This window comes from Scomber scombrus, chromosome 11, assembly GCF_963691925.1.
Source record: "Scomber scombrus chromosome 11, fScoSco1.1, whole genome shotgun sequence".
Classification (NCBI taxonomy): Eukaryota; Metazoa; Chordata; class Actinopteri; order Scombriformes; family Scombridae; genus Scomber; species Scomber scombrus.
The window spans coordinates 28349073-28367836 of NC_084980.1; the positions used below are offsets into that span (position 1 = coordinate 28349073).

Sequence of the window (18764 nt, forward strand, 5' to 3'; positions counted from 1 at the left end):
GACGCACTCGTGCGCTCTGGGCCAACAGAATCATGAACAGTCGCTCCTCCCGCACTTGGTCCAGAACCCAAGGGATGAGCGGAACCGGTGGGAAAGCGTACAGAAACATCTTGGGCCACGGACGATGTGCGAACGCGTCCACTCCCAGCAGAGGATTGTCTCATGCGCTCAGACTGAACCACAGGACGCACTGTGCGTTCCTGCGTGCAGCAAACAGATCCCCCTCGGCTCTGCCGAATCTGCACCACACCTGGGAAACCAGCTCGGGATGGAGGCTCCAGTCCCCTTGGCGGGGCCCTCCCCTCGACATTATGTCCGCACCTCTGTTGAGTTCGCCCGGTATATACGCTGCTCTGATGGACAGACAGTGTGCGTGTGTCCAGCATAAGAGCTGTCTCGCTATGTCTAGCAGATGAGCGGATCGAACACCCCCTTGACGATTTATGTAAGCTGCTGTAGCTTTGTTGTCTGTGCGAATCAGCACATGCTGATTGCGCAGCACAGGGGCGAAGTGCTGGACCACCTTCCACACTGTGAGAAGTTCCAGTGCATTTATGTGGAGAGACATGTGAGCTTGCCACCGGCCGCTCACTTCCTGAGACAGGCACGTCCCCCACCCCCACCCCACCCCTGAGATAACCTGCTGTAATAATCGTGCTGTCATGCTGGCAGAGTCCAATTCCACCCCCAGATATGTGATGGACTGGGAGGGGAAGAGAGAGCCTTTCTTCCAGTTTATCGTGAAGCCCAGATTTGACAGATGTGACAACAATTCTGTCGTTTGCACCAGAGCTTCCTCCTCGGAACGAGCTAACAACAGGAGATCGTCCAAGTAAAAAAGCACTCTAATTCCTCTCTGGTGTAACGGCTTCAAAGCTGTTTCCACACATTTCGAGAAAGTGCGAGGGGCCAGGGAATAACCGAACGGCAGGCGGTTGTACTGGTATTGGATCCCCTGAAACGAAAAGCGCAGGAACTGCCTGTGCTTCGGAATGATGGGAACGTGAAAATATGCGTCTTTCAGATCCACTGACACACAGTAATCTCCGAGACGCACACATTCCAGCAATCTCTTGATAGTCAGCATGTGGAAAGGTCTGACCATTATTGATTTGTTGAACAGGGACATATCTAGGATGGGTCTCATCCCCCCCGTTTTTTTTGGGAACCAGAAAATAACGGGAGTAAAAACCCCGGTTTTCCTCTCCGCGGGGAACTTTGGAGATTGCATTTTTCGCCAGAAGTTCCTGCAACTCTGACTGGAGAGCTAAACGCTGGTCCTGAGATGATAGGACCGTCTCCACAATCCCGTTGAAACAGGTAGGCGGAGAGGCAAAAAATGGAGGGTGTAACCCTGTTTATCAGCCTGCTCATCCAGCTGCCACACCGAGGAGCACTTGGAGAGCGGGTGTACGCTCCCACTCTCTGATGAGAGGAAGGAGCCGCTGCACACAGGCAGGAGTGTGCGTGTGCTGTCCAAACGAGGCGCACGTGCGGCTCTCGTGGGCTCATTGTCACACAGGTTGCCATTAGAAGCACGTGTTGGGGAAAACTCTGTTTGACAATGTTGGAATCTGAGCTATACTACTTGCTAAATCTTTCTCTATGTGTGAGCTCAGTCCACGTGTTCGTTTTGATGAAAAAATAGGAGAAGAATATTCGGTCTCAACACGCTATTTATTTAACAGTAAATGTATAAAGCATATACAGAATTCCGGGTCAATTTACTCTCCCTAACATTCAACAGCGTTTCTGTCAGCGTTCGTAAATTTCTGACGTCTCTGTCTCTCCCTGACCCTCTTAAATACAAAAACAGAATGCAAATTGAATGTGCTAGGCGTCGTCTCCTTGTCTGTCTGGCTCCATCCTTCATTTTGGCTTCCAGGATGTCTCCTCTCCCTGTGCAATCCCCCCACAGGTGTGATGTCCTTACAGAATCACCAGACGTCCTGTGGGGGGGTCTTTAAGGATTCGTTCTGCATTGTCTTAACAAAAGGTTCAAAGTCAGCTGATCCTGGACGAATACTTAGAGCTACTTTACTTTCTCGCCTAAAAAGGTTAGAAATGTCGATAAAGTGGTATATATAAAGAGTTAGAGCTAAAATGAAATCCGCTTCAGCCTGCTGATTTCAGCTCGGGTAGGGACGAAATGCATTGTGGGTTATCGTATAGTTTACTACAGTGTAAACGGTCTGCTTACTATCTGGTCGTTTAGTGTGTTGGATGGAAGTATGCAGTTTCGAACACAGCCTATGAGTATAGGCGCAGCCCTCTAAGCTAGGGGCCCCACTGGTTCCTTGTGGCTAAAAGAAAAGCCTCTTTTTGGGAGCTGATTGTAGGTCAGCATGGGTATTTATACACCGTGTAGGTGGGGGGCGTTGACTATTTTTTCTCAGGACTGCGCAGGTGCGCGAGGGATAAACCCCACAGCGATAGCTCTTAGAAGGCTGCGCCTATACTCATAGAATCTGGAGTTACAATATGTAATTAAAGCCGCAAGCGGCGATGGCGGGCCCTCGCTCACCCATGCCGGAGCGGGGCCTGAGGCATGGCGGGGCTGTGGCGTGAAGCAGAAAGTGAGAAAAAACCTGGAAGGAGGCCAAAAATGCAATGTTTCGTTCATCCAGTAGGGGGCAGTCACAGGTAGTTACACATGTGGTCTGGTGTGTTCAGGGCGGCCACTCATCAGTCATGTGAAGTTTGGAGTGAATTGGACAAAGCATGAAGGAGTTATGAGCAGTTAATGGTTCATCCACCAGGGGGCAGTCACCAAATGTGGTGTGGTGCGTTCAGGGGCGGCCCCTCATCACTCATGTGAAGTTTGGAGTGAATTGGACAAAGCATGAGGGAGTTATGAGCAGTTAATGGTTCATCCACCAGGGGGCAGTCAGCACATGTGGTGTGGTGCGTTCAGGGGCGGCCCCTCATCACTCATGTGAAGTTTGGAGTGAATCGGACAAAGCAAGAGGGAGTTATGAGCATTTGATGGTTCATCCACCAGGGGGCAGTAATGGGATGCGTGCAGGTGTGTTCAGGGTCAGTCCCTCATCACACATGTGAAGTTTCGTGGAATTGGGACAAAGCATGAGGGAGTTATGAGCAGTTGATGGTTCATCCACCAGGGGGCAGTAATGGGATGCATGCATGTGTGTTCAGGGTCAGTCCCTCATCACACATGTGAAGTTTCGTGGGAAATCGGACAATGTTGATGCAAAAAATGGCACTTCCTGTTTCCACTAGGGGGCGACATGAGCGACACCCCTATCAGATGGAAGAGGTCTCCACCCTGGACCTGTGTATCAATTTTTATGATGATACGTGTTCAATAAAGCCATCAAAAAGCCAAACGTATTTTCATGGCGAGGAATTGATGGTAGCCACGCCCCCACAGGGACGCCATTACTCGTAGCTTCACAGTGTTCATAATGTAGCTTCACCAACTGGTTCTGCATGTTTTAGAAGTGGAATGAAGTTGATGGGGTCAACTATGTATTTTTCATGAATTTAAGTTCACTTCCTGTTACCACCGGGGGGCGCTATGAGTTACGTGGGAAGTTAATATATCGGGACGTTCAGGGCGGAGCCATCATCATGTCCAGCAAGTTTGAAGCTGATTGGATGAAGTATGTGGGCGTGAGAGCCACTCGTATGTACATGGCGAGCACGCCAAAGTTAGTTGAGCCCTGGCAGACACGCCCTTTGACCTACGGATGCGCAGAGCACAACTTAAGCTCAGCTAGGTCTGGAGATGTTGCGTACCTAATTTGAAGTTGATCGGGTGAACGCTGTGGGAGGAGTTCATTTTAGGCGGGAAAAATCAAAACCAAAATGGCCGACTTCCTGTTGGGTTGAGGTCATGAGGTCAAGAGGCTTTTTTCATATGTGGGTATAATACATATGTGTACCGAATTTTGTGAGCATAGGACAAAGTTAGCTAAATTCCCTATGGGCATTTTTGGACTTTGTAGGGGGCGCTATTCCGCCATTCTGCGTCGACCATGTGCGACCACCCAAAAATATCGAATTTCGGATGAGGCCGGACGTCCGTGCAAAAGTATAAGCATTTTCGCATTTGGGAAAGGGGCGAAATTGGGGCACGAAATGTCGGAAGAATAATAATAATAATAAACATTACAATTTCAATAGGGCTTTCGCCAGGCGACTTGCAGTCGCCGCTCGGGCCCTAACTAACGTTCCCCTACTCGCTGCAGCTGGCGGTTAAAAAGGTAAACTGTGTCTGTGTGTGTCAGCAGACCTGCCAGCTTTTTCTAAATGTGAATCGTTAATAACGTTACTTTCACTGTGAAAACACTCGAGCAAAGTCTAAGTGAAAAAAACAAGTTTTTTTTCTTCTAGCAAATCTATCGATCATGTTCCCCTAATGACCCCAATGCACCGTCTAAGAAAGAAGAGAAATTACCGGGAGGTGTGTGTATTTTAGCCTTTATATATATCCATTGCAGATAGAGTAGGCCTGTATATATAAGGTCTGGTTCAGACTGGGCGCGGAAGAGCTGCGAAGCACTGCGATCGGAAATTCTTGCGCGCGCCACAGCCCTTCAGTTCACACCAGAAGCGTATTTCTCTGCGCCGGTCGGCAAGCATCTCTGCTCCTTAGCTCCTCTGTTGTCACACTTGGAGCTGTTCTTTCTCACTGTCTCTGTTTGCGTGTGTATGACCAGCCCACTCTGTGTCCCTCTCTCTCTTTTGTTTGTGTGTGTGTGCGCATCTCGTGCGTGTGTGTTTATCTCATACGTGTGTGTGTAGCGGTTCTGTACTCTATCTCTGTTGCGTTGTGTTATGAAAGAAGCCCCACCACCGTCACGTTCGGCATCAACCTGCCATTTATTCTGAAGGTAAAAGGAGTGATATCCCACAGTCAGTCTCTCACATGGACTTCTCAAAAATGATCAAATATAATAACATAAAATAAGGTAAGTTTGACTTTGTGCTAGCTAGCAGCTACTACTATTTACATACGGAGCTTAGCTAGCAAACCACCAATAACATGGTGCACTCAACACCCTGACTTAAACAATTCAAAACACTGATAATATTGACATACAGCATTTTTCCCCAGTCATTGGAAGCTTACGTCATAATATAAGATACAGAAACACACTTTTAGTCATAAAACAAGGTTAATATCTCTATTTTTACGGAGCTGATAAAATGTGCACCTACCACCTAGAGACAGCATTCACAGACTGTTACCCCAGTACAGGGCGCACCCCCCAAGTCTGCAGGGGCCAAGCAGGGGGCGCTGCACTCATATTACTCTGATAGTCTCTGTGGTAATAGCCATTATTCTTATGCAGAGAAATTAAATAATAAAATACATAACACAATAGGAAATAGACAAATGGCCAAAAATAAATTAAAATCAGTGCAAATATATATTAAAAACAGGACAGTTAGAAATGGCAAGTGGAATCATTAACTCCATTACATGTGCATCTCGTGCGTGTGTGTTCATCTCGTGAGTGTGTGTGCATCTCGTAAGGAAGAATGTGATTATTTATACAGTTTAAACATGTAGCCAACAAATCTTTTGTAGCAACTTTACCACTCTGCCACTATCATGGCAGATGAGGAAAAAAAGACAGGGAGGGACAGAGCAGCAGACCTGACAAAAAGAAGAGGGTCCATGTCCCCCAGAAGTTTTTGATGAAATATCAAGAATAGTGGCCATGCTTCCGACCCTCTAAAGTCCCATATCATGCATTTTGGACAGTGTGCAATAATGAGCTGCAGGTAATATATAAATTAGCCCTGGTGATGTGTGCATATGTGCTGTAAGCCAATTGAATTATTACATTCTTGAAAATAAAAACACCTATTGCAATATACAAAATAAATTATTACCATTTTAATTAAATACATATTAAAATAATTGTAATTAATTTAATTAAATAAGTATTGAAATAATTCAATGCAGTTAACTTGTGGCTATCAGTTTGTATAAGCACACATATCATATAATGAAAGCAAGTGCAACTTTTGAGTTTTACTGTTCAATGTTAAAATGTCCAGTGCAGTGCACATGATATTTTGGAGTCAGGTCAAATTGTAAAGTTTGTCTATATTTTGTTCATTAAAAGTATTGTAATCAAAAATATAGGTTTTATTGTTTTTTTATAACAGATTTCCAGCCAGTGAATGGGGAAATGACTGTTTGCAAAGCAATGGAGTTGCAAAAGTCTGCGAAAAAAGCAGCACGACACAAGTGGCACTCAAAATATTTTGCCAAGGTTGGCAGGTCTGCCATTTATTTGTAAGTGTTAGGAGTGGAAAAGTTCACAAAATCCACGGTTTGGTTCATATCACGGTTTTCGGTTTGGTCCGGTTTATGTTGTTCTTTTCTGGGCGCGGAGGGGGGCTGGTTACACTTCATTTCTCATATTTTTTAGACTGGATGACATCATCAAGGCAAGAAAGCAATACAGATTAATAAAAAAAACTTAAGTGGTTTAACAAACAGTCATCTATCAAGGACACTTTTTAGTCAGTTGAATTCACATTACTTTACACACACTGACAGGGCATGAAAACTGCTGGAGTGGTAGATCTCCCCGGAAAAAGGAAGGATTCCCACCTGACCATAACTGAAGGAGGAAAAGATCATAACAATATAAAGAGCTGTCACATGAAGACCATCGTGCATGCATGCTCCATAATACATTCATTAGTTTGATGAAGTTACTAGAAATGCCCCGTGCTACTTTGTTTTTCTGCGTCGTTATTTTTTTAATATGGGCATTGATTTATTTATCACCTGTTCAAACGGACCAATTTACCTCACAATGCTAAAATACAACAAGACACCTCTAAAACAAAATGTGTAACTTAATAAGCATATCATGTCAGGTGTGGCGTGAGAGTGTGTGAACTGCTTGAGACTGCTTTGAATGGAGACAAACCATTAACACTAAATAGACTTATAACTGTTATTATAAAATGCTATTTGTAACTATTGCAGCAGCCTACTCATTTTAAAACATGCTTATTAGTTATTATTGATGATATTGATGCTGATAATAATTTAAAAATCTAGTTAATGGCATAAGTAACCTAGCACATAATACAGCACATGTCCATTACCCGTTAGCAAATCTAAATCTTAGCTTTTCAATCAGAAGCAGTGGCAGAAAGTGGATCAGCTACTCCATTCTCCTCTACTGCAGACTTGAGTGGAGGTCATAATGACTATTGAGTCATGTTTTGTTTTTAGATGTAGAATTGTGTTGCTGTTTATTGTTTATTAAGGATCCAGAGTTTAACATCATCACATCACAGCAATGTTAAGCCATGTGTGGCATTATGGAAACATGTTAACATTTCTTTTGAAAGTAAAATCTGACTGACTGGTGAGTCTTGTGTGGTTGTATATTATTGTAAAGTAACAATAGCAATTTTTTGAAGTAACCTAGGAAGTAAATTATAACAGGTGTGTTATAGTCTACTTTGGGGGTCATTAATAGGCCTTGTGATCTCCAATACTGTGAGCTCAAACTGAAAACAACACAATTCACAAACCACAGTAAAACATCTTAAGGGTAGACTACAGTGTATGTGTTTGGGGGCGGCGGGGGTGGGTCTAGGGTGGAGTGGGGGGCCCTTCAGGAGGCTTATGTATGGGGGCCCAGAATTTGGTGCTACACCCCTGACCACTTGACCTCTTTATAATATAATAACATCATCTCTGAACAGGAACCTCTGAACTCATGATGGAGAACTGGAACCAGTTCCTCTCTCTCTCTGCCCACACACATCTTTTAAAGATACGTTATCCAAAATTCTTATTTTTAGATAGAATATTTATAAACTGTATTCACAATAGAAGACAACTTATGAGTTGTTGATGTCAGGTGATTTTTTTTTCTTTTCTCTACGATACAAAACACAAGTTAAATATTAAGATGAAATTACCATGACTGTTGTGTTTTTTTTTTCCAGCACAGAATTTATAGTAGAATAAATGAGTTAATTTATTAAATAAAATTACAATGATTGTTTGACTGGATTTAAAAGAGTTTACCCTTATAATATCTGATTGTCAGGTGTTCCTTTTTCTAAACTGAAATAACTTGAAAAACCAAGTTCACTGAACCTTGTTGACTGTCATATTTGATTTTCAGTGTCTATTTCTTCAACTATGGTGTTTGACTGTAGGAGTAACATGGTCAGGCAGTGTATCAGATTTTTTATGAAAAAATGCTGGTTACACCAATTCATGCAACCCAGTTTCTAACAGGTGTGACCAGTACTTTCATAAAAATCTGATTATGTACATGAAAATAAATGTGAACTAAAACATGGAATAAATATAATCCACTTTTGCAAAACACATTAAAATGAAGAAATACGAATGTCTTACTTTTCATTTGATGTTTTAAAATGAAGTAATTATTAGTATAAGTCCACTAAAATACACTGGTGGATAAAATATTGAATATTTATTATTATTTGATTCTTTGACATTTTCAGGAGCATTCAGTCTTACTTTTGATTGAAAAAAGTTGCAAATGTCATTTAAAATGACAAAACCAACAATACAAAATGTAAATTTTAACAAACCTGATCATTTTTTGAATTGCTCATCTTGCCAACTCTTATTTGTCACTGAAACATAAATGTTTGGGTTGTGCTGAACTTTTATTTTCAAACTTCAGGTGCTTCACAGAGGTGAACTCTTTTTTTTTTCTCTTCACCCATTTCAGCTGTTTAAAGGGGATAAGAGGAACTCATGTGATTGGACATTACTGACGTTCTCCCAACTCCACCTGTTTTGTGTACCTCTTACTAATAATGTCTCTCTTCCACTTTCTCTTACCACAAACCTATAGGAATACAGAGCTCAGTGTCTTTAGGCCTTTTGTTTTATGTACTTTAACCTATTGAATGCATTGCACGTAGCAATTATCGTTTTCATTATTTCAGTTCAGTAATCCAATCTATCCCTCTTGTGATATAAAATATATAACACTCAATGTTTCATTTTGAGGACTTGTTTAACATAAAGATGAATACAGATTTTTACATTTTAGTGTCTTTAACATCTTACAGAACAAACTGACCAGTCATATGTTAAAATGAACCGTTTGCACTTATTCAGCCATATTTAGACTCACTTTGTAGCAATACATTTTATCTACCAAACTATTTGCAGATCACACAGTGTCCAAATGAATCCACTGTGTTTTACACTTAGAGAAAATACAAACTAACGGATAGCAGTGGCAAGACCCAATTGCAGCACAGAACACCAGTGAGCAGTTTGAAAAAGTCTTTGTTACAGTCCACAAGGTAACTGAACAGGTATATGCAGAATGCGTAGGGCAACAGGCAGGGCTCAGGGTCACTGATGACACAGAGTAGGCAACAGGTAAGATCATGCCAGCAGCACTCACGGAGTTGAGGTATAAGACCAGGCAGGAGTCACTGGGCTCTCCTAACAGATCAAGCCAGAGGAAGCCACACAACCACAACCAAAACCACAGGCAAACAGGAACAGGCAATATTCAAGGTCAGGGACAGAAGGCTGGTGCATTCACCGGGGTAGACACAAGGTTGGTCTGGCAAAGAGTGAGTGGACAATAGGAGTATATATACTGGCTTGATTACAGATGGGGTGCAGCTGAGAGTCCAGCTGATTACTGATGAAGCCCAGGTGAACAGAGTTAACTGATGAGGTGGGTGTGGCTGATTAGCAGGAGTAGAGCAGGGGTGTGGTGAATGGAAATGTACCAGCAGCAGGAGAAGAGCAGAACAGACTGTGACAAAATCAGTATGTACAGTTTTGTCTGGCACTTTGATAGACAGACACACTGAAACTGACACATTATTAAACAGTTGTGTCAGTAAGCGATTCATAGTAATGATTCAGACAACATCAAAGATCAATTCAAAAATATTAAAATGTTATAAATAATCCAGTATGGTCCTTGAAATTATTCTTAAACAATAACTTTGGGGCATTTTTAAAGGATAGAAACCACAGAATTAAAAATAAAGATCTTCAGCATCTAAAAGAAACACTCATAAAACTGTGCACAACTTGAATTGTTGAAACTTGAAATTCCAACTAAAATTACTCATCCCTGATGTGGACTAATTGAACACATTTCATGAATACCCATTAATTGTTTGTCCTTTTTTCCTGTCTCTGGTTCTACACCTCCTACAGCCGACAAGTTGATCAGGATTGTGATGGTGGGGAAGACTGGAGCTGGGAAGAGCGCCACAGGAAACACCATTCTGGGAAAACAGAGCTTTAAATCTGAGTTTGCCTTTAAATCTGTGACTACACACTGTAAAAAGGCCTTTGGTGAGGTGGATGGACAATGGGTTGCTGTTATCGACACTCCAGGTCTGTTTGACACCAACAACACTGAAGAGAAAATAATTAGAGACATTTCCCAGAGCATTTCTTATGTTTCTCCTGGACCTCATATCTTCCTGATCATCATTAAACTGGGCAGATTCACAGAGGAAGAAAAGCAAACAGTGCAGAAGATTCAGGAAATCTTTGGTGAGGAAGCCAACAAATACAGCATGGTTCTCTTTACCCATGGTGACCAGCTCAGAGGGAAACCTATCAAGGAGTTCTTGAAGCACAACGAAGATCTGAATAAACTTTTGGCCAAATATAATGGCCAGTATCACGTGTTCAATAATGAGATGAAGGATCGTTCTCAGGTCAGCGAGCTGCTCGAGAATATCAGAAATATAAATGAACAAAATGGAGGAAGCTACTACACCACTGAAATGCTCCCAAATGTAGAGAGAGTGATTGAAGCACAGAAACGAATCCTGATAGAGAGAGAAGAGCAAAACCCCAAAGAGCTGAAAGAACTGAGGAAGAAAATAGAGTATGAGTATGAGCGACAGATGAAACAAGTTTCTCCTTTTCTTTCAACTTCCAGGTCTACACCTCCCACAGTCTTCAACAATGATGAGGTGATCAGGATTGTGATGGTGGGGAAGAGAGGAGTTGGGAAGAGCGCCACAGGAAACACCATTCTGGGAGAAAAGTGCTTTAAATCTGAGTTCTGCCCTGAATCTTTGACTACAGACTGTGAAAAGGCTGTTGGCGAGGTGGATGGACAAAAGGTTGCTGTTATCGACACTCCAGGCCTGTTTGACACCAGGAACACTGAAGAGAAAACAGTTAAAGATATTGTCCAGAGCATTGCTTATGCTTCTCCTGGACCTCATATCTTCCTGATCGTCATCAGACTGGGCAGATTCACAGAGGAAGAAAAACAAGCAGTGCAGAAGATTCAGGAAATCTTTGGCGAGGAAGCCGACAAATACAGCATGGTTCTCTTTACCCATGGTGACCAGCTCAAAAGGGAACCTATCGAGGAGTTCTTGAAGGAAAGTGAAGATCTGAAGAAACTTGTGGACAAATGTAACGGCCAGTACCACGTGATCAATAATGAGTTGAAGGATCGTTCTCAGGTCAGCAAGCTGCTTCAGAAGATGAAATTCATAAATGAACAGAATGGAAGAAGCTACTACACCACTGAAATGTTCCTAAAGGCAGAGAGAGAGAGTGATTGAAGAGGGGAAACAACGAATCCTGAAAGAGAGAGAAGAGCAAAACCGCAAAGAGCAGGAGGAACTGAGGAAGGAAATAGAGGAAAAGTGTCAGCAGAAGCTCAGAGGAGGAAGGAGAAACAGGGAGAGGGAGAATAAATTAAAGTAAGAATGTGAAAAGGAAATCAAAAATAGAATGAAAGAATTGAAGGAAAAGGTAGAACATCAGGCCAGAAAGAACCGAGGAAAGGGATTGAGTCATCAGACTGCTAATTAACATTTTTTCACTCATTGCTTCAGTTGTGTCACCAACATAAAAGATAACAATACAAACAGATGAGCAACATGAACAAAATAACTGGTCTCATGTATGCCAACCTGCTCCTCATTTGTTGTAAAAAACAGTTATATAAACAAAACGTCGACACCCAGATAAAATTCAATAATACAACTGGTAATTCAAATGAGTCATGTCAATTTATCTCTGATTTTGTAAATCATGTAATCTATCAGATAATTAAAAACATAGAAAGAAAACTATTGAAAGAGTCAGTTTCCAAAACATTTGAATCAGAGACTTTCTGATCCTGAACTGTAAAAGCACTTTTTTATTTTCTTGTTTGGTTTGATTTATACTAGTAGTGTAGAAGTTGGTGTTAATCAATATTTTATTGTTGGGATTATTTTGTAACAATATTAGATAATTGATAGTTGATATTTGTTGATATTAACTCATATGTGTCATTCATCACACAAGTAGATCAATAATTGTTCAGTAAAGCCACAGATGGTCGAGAAGATGTTAATAAATAATTGATTAAAAAATAAATGTTTTGTTTCTGAATGTATGAGGTTGAGTCTGTTTATTACTCAAAGTAGATTTAAAGCTCTCATGCAGTGTAAATTATTTGAGATATCAGAGAACGCTGATGATAGAAAACAGTGCAGGATAAAGTATAATATAGTTAATTTTAAGGTTTAATTTTTTCCACACATAAGTATATAATAATAATGTTATAGTGTTAATATTGTCAGCTATTTTTTTGAAAGATTGTATCTGGCATAGACACCTTTTATTAGCAGTAGAGAGACAGGAAGTCAGACACACAATCAGCAAAAACTGTCCGGCCAACTTTGAAAATAAAACATCCCGTGCAGACACAAACTACCCACAATGTGGAAACAAATTGTATGTTGTTGGAACCTAGTAATAATGGGGAAGCCATTATTAAGGGGAGTGGATCTAGTCTCATCAAGGGAGCACCATTTGTTGTAACTGGTAATAATGCTCTCACTAAGAGAACACTAAAATTGTAGGGATTTAATAATCACCAGAAATAATGAACTCACTGCTGAACATGTAAGAACTAGCTCCACTAAGGAGGGAAAACTATAATGTAGGTGATATTCTTACTACAAGGCAAACCATACATGTAAGAGTAGAAAGGAGTGTGTTTGTATTATTAACTAATAATTATCCTAAATAATTATTAACAAGAAATTAAATAACCAAACTGACTGATTAACCTCAATCGGTTATAAAAGTAGAAAAGGTGAAGGTGTGAAACTCCGAGCACTGACTATTTTGATCAGCCACTTATCACAATAACATAAGCACAGTGATCACAAAAATGCTTCTCTTTAAAGCTAAAACTATTTATTAACAATTATTAATTAAGAAGTTAATCAATGAATAGTTGTAAATTGTACTACCACTATAACTAATAGACAACAACAGATGTGTGTGTGTGTGTGTCAGAGTGGGGGGGGCCAAGCTGACGGACTCCGCAGTCTCGTCACACAAGAACAGGAAGCTGGTCCGGGGGACCGTTTCCGCTGGACAAAGTGGCGCGAGTGCGCTCACTCATGGTCAAAGTTCCAAACACACCGGCTCAACAGCACCACACGTGGGGAATGAATGTTGCCAGGATGTAGCTTAGCTTGTATCCTATGCTGCCTCACTAACACCTGAGTGGTGTGGGATGAGAACACTAAGCTTGTTGTTTCTCTTGCTCAAGATGGTGCTAACACATGAGAAAGCTAACTTGCTAACACAGGTAGAGATGTGATTATAAAGGGCCTACAGTAGCTGGTCTGCCCACAGATATCATTGAGCCACAGTGGGGTCTGTGGCGGCTTTATCCGGTCTTTCCACACAGGGCCCCTTTACAAAAGCACAGTAATAAGAGTCCTTGCGGACTACCAGAAACAGTCTAGCATGTCGCTATGACAACAACTGTAAACAAAGCACAGCCGGTGAGGGCGTGCAGGCTTGGATGGTAAGCTTAAACAGCTGCTTATAAACGCTTATACAATAAGTATGGCCGAGCTTATTGTAAGAAAACAAAATGATGTTTAATGGAAACATTTAGAAAACGTTACCAACAAACTTAATCCACGGGAAATGACAAAACGTTGTATTTATAACTTTGTGGCAACACTTAAACTACTTGGTAATAAGTGATGAACTAGACATCATATACATTCACTGAACAGAGATTGTGAAAACAAAATGCATATTTCTCGCTAGAAATGTCATCAAAGCACATTTTTTTCTTTTTTTTATATACATACATACATAAACATACATCATTCACATACACCAGGTGGGAAATTTGCTGAAAAAACAGAAGACAGGAAAAACAAAAACAAACCAACAAACAAACGTAACAAAACAGAAACAACACAACCAATCAATCATTCAGCATATAAAAACATTTTACACACAACTGACTCAAGCTCTGAACCAAAATCACAAACATAGCTCCCTAAGGCCAGAAATGAAAGGCCCCCACAGCTCATTTCTTATATGTGAGTCTCTCTAAGGGAAAATACAAACATCTTAAACGAGGGAGGGGATTCAAAATGGATTTAAAGCTTTCATGCAGTGGAAAGTATTTGAGGTATCAGAGAACATGTCTTTATGTTTTTATGTCTATTAAAAACTTAAATAAGACCATGAGATCAAGTAGCTATCACTGCTGTGGAGGAAGAAATTAAATTACTCTATGATTGTATTATTTTTGATTAATACTGATTGTTAATCTAGTAAAGAAGTATCTTCAACTGATCAATTTCACCTTTAAAAGAACATGACTCATCACTCACATCACTCTTGACCTTATCTATGACCACATTGTTCTGTTTAAAATGTCTCACATCTTGTTTGTGTAGACAAAATCAGTGACTAATCTATTATAAAAAAGGAAATAGAAAAGGTTATCTGAAGTGCATAACCCCAATTCTTAAGAGGTGGTTGTTAGAAAAGGGAAACATTATGCAAGAACTGGAAGCTGTATAAGACAGGCTTGACATTATATATGCAACTGTTACTGATTACCTTGCAGGTAACAGATGTCTACAGACAGTAAAGTGTATCTCTACATGAGGTACTCACATGGTTTGTACAAGTTGGAAAGTCGGAGAGACACCAAGCTTAATATGTACAAAACTGACCTTAAAATAACAACGATTTTTAATGTTTCTGCTGCAGGTTCATGAAGATGAGCAACAAGTGAAAAACAGAAATAATAAAACAAAACAAAAAAGGAAGAACAAAAAGAACAAAAAGTGAGTAAGTACTGAGAGTGGATGGATCCATAATTCACATGAAAGATAATTAAAATGTATAACATGTCATTCATTTCATGTAAACCTAAGACAGTATTTCAGGATGTTTTCTCAGATGTCCAAAACTGTTGCATTCAAAATATTATTAAAATAATTAAATATATTAGGCTTTACCAACCTATATTATTGTTATACTATATACTCATCTTCACTATTAAGAAGCAGTGAGCAGCCACAGTATGACACCAGATACTTGAAGCAGGTGTACTAAGGAAGAATGACTGGTCTCACACTCATCTTGTGCGCACAAATTACAACTGGATTTTTGTGCACACACAAGAGTATTTGAAGTGCACGATGCAGTAAAGTGGTCTTGCAATATATAGGCCTAATTTTCTCTCTCTATTACTTTTCCGGGACTCGGTTCAATCTAAAAAAACTGGTGTTAAAGGCTGATGGGATGGTAGAAGTGGTTTTCCATTTACAATGATCATATCATAGTAGGACTGATTCTTATACTATGGACATAAAAAAGCGCGCTGTAAGCAATCTGCCCCGATTTAAGGTCCTATTCACAAAAGATTTTGTGCTAATGATATGCAGGTGCAAACACACCCGTAAAGTTTTGCAGCTGAGTGCAGTTTTCTATTGTTTTGCATCTGATTGAGTGAGCTGAGCTGTTTCCAGTGATTCAGGATTTTTTTTTCCATAATGGAAACTGTAAAAAGCTCAAAGCTTCAAATTGCCTGTATTTAATTAGACAGAGGTTCACACAGAGCTCTCTGCAATCACAAACTAACGTTCGTGTATTTTGATTCTTCTACTTCTCATTTCGCATCTATAACATAAAATGTCAAATAATACAGCTATTAATGTGACTCAGGCAGGTCTGCAACGTGTTAGATTAATGCCTGAGCGTTACAGTAATATTGTTCAAGTGTCACTGAAGGTATCTGGGATTTCACAGAAACATCAGTAGCCTACTGATGTTCTGTTTGTTTCCACAGCTGGCTGCAGCTTCACACAGCAGCTGAAATGATAAATGCATGTCTGTACTGGGATAGCCTGCCACAGGCTGTGCGTTCAAAAGCATCGGTAACTTCTCTTAACACCGGATCGGGCAGGATCTGAAGGTAATTCATGTTCTGTGTTCTTCTAAACATCTATACAAGATCAAGATCAAGATTCCATTTTATTGTCATTCACCATAGCAGCCAAGATGCAAAGAGAACGTCATTACGAGAAAAGCTCTCTCAGTAGTAGAATGGAAAGTATGGAAAATGTAAAATGGGCACTTAAATAAATGATGTTGCACATTTTCATAAGCTGCCTGATCACAGGTGATCAGATGAGCTCAGCTGTTAAACACAGATTCAGGTTTTACAGAAATTTGTATTTTTAAATTTTAAATTATATGTGTAAGAAGGTTGTTGGATATCTTTATAGTTGTGAGAAGTTTATAGGTTATTTTGGTTGGTTGTTTATTTTACCCGAAATGCTATTATAGATATCTAAAATAATGACAGATATAGAAGTGGTTCCATTAAATGTTAAAACGGCCTGTCAACGCCGGTAGGTTATGAGTTCAGGAAAGTTGCTCAACAGTTCGTTTCTCTTCTGTGATCCTAAGTAGCAGCTGTGTTTATTCAGATTAGATGGTGCAGTGCAATTGTGTTGCTCATTTTGTAGTGAGATTAAAAAGCTGCTAAAACCACATCTTAATGGCCACAGACGAACAGCAATTTCCGTGGTGTCATTCTGTAGAGATGCACGTACACAGAATGTGGTGAGCCTTGCAGTTCACAAATATGTGATTTTTAACACGTAGACAACAGGTTAACATCAAATAGACCTGTGGTTCCCAACCTTTTTCTTGAGGGACCCATATTTTTACCTTTGTAAACTTCGGTGACCCCCCCGGCAGGGGCATGGAACTATGAAGTAGTGAACCTAAAACACGTAAACAACAATTTGATAGCACGTTGACAACTCATTTATGTTAAATTTGTCACACGGTGTGACCAACTATTTTGTTGTGTGACTCACACCCACATGGGGTTTACACCAGGAATTAAGACTTAGATCTGCACCTGCACTCTTTTCCAGGAAAATAGGGGCCAAAGATTTTAGTATTTTTGTACTTTAACCTACCGAATGCATTGCACAGCTGTTGATTCAATCCTTGCGTTATAGATTTTTATTGTTATCATGATTTGAGTTTAGTAATCTGATCATCATAAATTTGTACAATAATTCATCAATGTTTCATTGAACATAAAGGTGAACACAGGTTTTTACAAATGTTTATAAAACATATGTAACATTTTACATTACAATAAACCAACAGTCACTATGTTAAAATAGCCAGTTTGCAGTTATTAACCACAATATTTAAGTCAGTAAGTTTGATCTACCACACCGTTTGAAGATCAAACATAATAAACGATCTACTGTGTTTTACACACAGAGGAAGGATCATCTGTGTGTACAGTTTTCTCCAGAATCACGGACATACAAACTAAAACTCCCACATACAGAATAAGTCAAGTGTGTTATCCTTAAACAATAACTTTGGAACATTTTACTATCTATTGTAATCATACTCAAAGCCTACAAACTGAAAAATAATAACTGAAAAAAGAATAAAGATGAAAAATAAAAGATGAGCGCTCATGTAGCCTAAAACTATGTAAGTAAAGCTCAGGGCTTTCAAACTAAAGTCATTCATCCCTGATGTGGACTAATTGTCCCTTTTTTTCAGCGTCCAGATCTACACCTTCCACAGCCTACACCAACAATGAGCTGATCAGGATTGTGATGGTGGGGAAGACTGGAGCTGGGAAGAGCGCCACAGGAAACACCATTCTGGGACAAAAGTGCTTTAAATCTGAGTTTGACGCTGAATCTTTGACACAACACTGTGAAAAGTTCTTTAGTGAGGTACATGGACAAAAGGTTGCTGTTATTGACACTCCAGGCCTGTTTGACATCAGGAACACTGAAGAGAAAACAGTTAAAGATATTGCCCAGAGCATTGCTCATGCTTCTCCTGGACCTCATATCTTCCTGATCATCCTCAGACTGCAGATACACATAGGAAGAAACCTATCAAGGATTTCTTTCCACATGCTCAATAATGAGGTGGAGGATTGTTATCAGGTCAGTGAGCTGCTGGAGAAGATCAGAAGTGAATGGAGGAAGCTACTACACCACCGAAATGTTCCCAAAGCCAGAGAGAGAGAAATTGAAGAGGAGAACTAATCCTGAATGAGAAAGAAGATCAAAACTGCAAATAGCAGGAGGAACTGAGGAAGAAAATAGAGGAAAAGTTTGTAAGAAGTTTAATAAACCAAGTGCTGAAATATTGATATATAGATTAAATCATCTGAAGGCAGTTTATGACTCAAGACGATGTTCACTGAAAACCACTCAAGCAGCATCACAACAGTTATGACTGATATGACCAAAAAGCAGTGTGTAGTCAGCTCAGATTTCAGATGTCTATGAGTTCTTTACAGCTCCATGTAATAACTATCAGACAAAGAAATGTTCCAACCACATTCAGACTTCACTAAATAACAGATTTATTTGAAGAAATATTCATTAAAATTATTAAATGAGTCATTCTCTCGTTTACCTTCTGTATAAAGGTG

General features: G+C 40.1%; 1 protein-coding gene across 1 annotated transcript; it reads left to right on the top strand.

Moving 5' to 3' along the window:
- Positions 1–9393: 9393 nt before the first annotated feature.
- Positions 9394–18372, top strand: LOC133990095 (GTPase IMAP family member 8-like). Its single transcript, XM_062428271.1, has 3 exons — positions 9394–9526; positions 10187–11557; positions 17873–18372. Exons 1-3 carry the CDS (start codon positions 9394–9396, stop codon positions 18370–18372), a joined length of 2004 nt encoding a protein of 667 aa, XP_062284255.1.
- Positions 18373–18764: the final 392 nt, after the last annotated feature.

Bases quoted from the DNA above. Each gene is read 5' to 3' on its own strand.
- LOC133990095 (XM_062428271.1), top strand. From the start codon at position 9,394: ATGCCAGCAGCACTCACGGAGTTGAGGTATAAGACCAGGCAGGAGTCA. The intron at 9,527-10,186 runs GTCAGGGACAGA...CACCTCCTACAG, and splicing joins AGGAACAGGCAATATTCAAG to CCGACAAGTTGATCAGGATT. The intron at 11,558-17,872 runs GTGATTGAAGAG...CCTTTTTTTCAG, and splicing joins CCTAAAGGCAGAGAGAGAGA to CGTCCAGATCTACACCTTCC.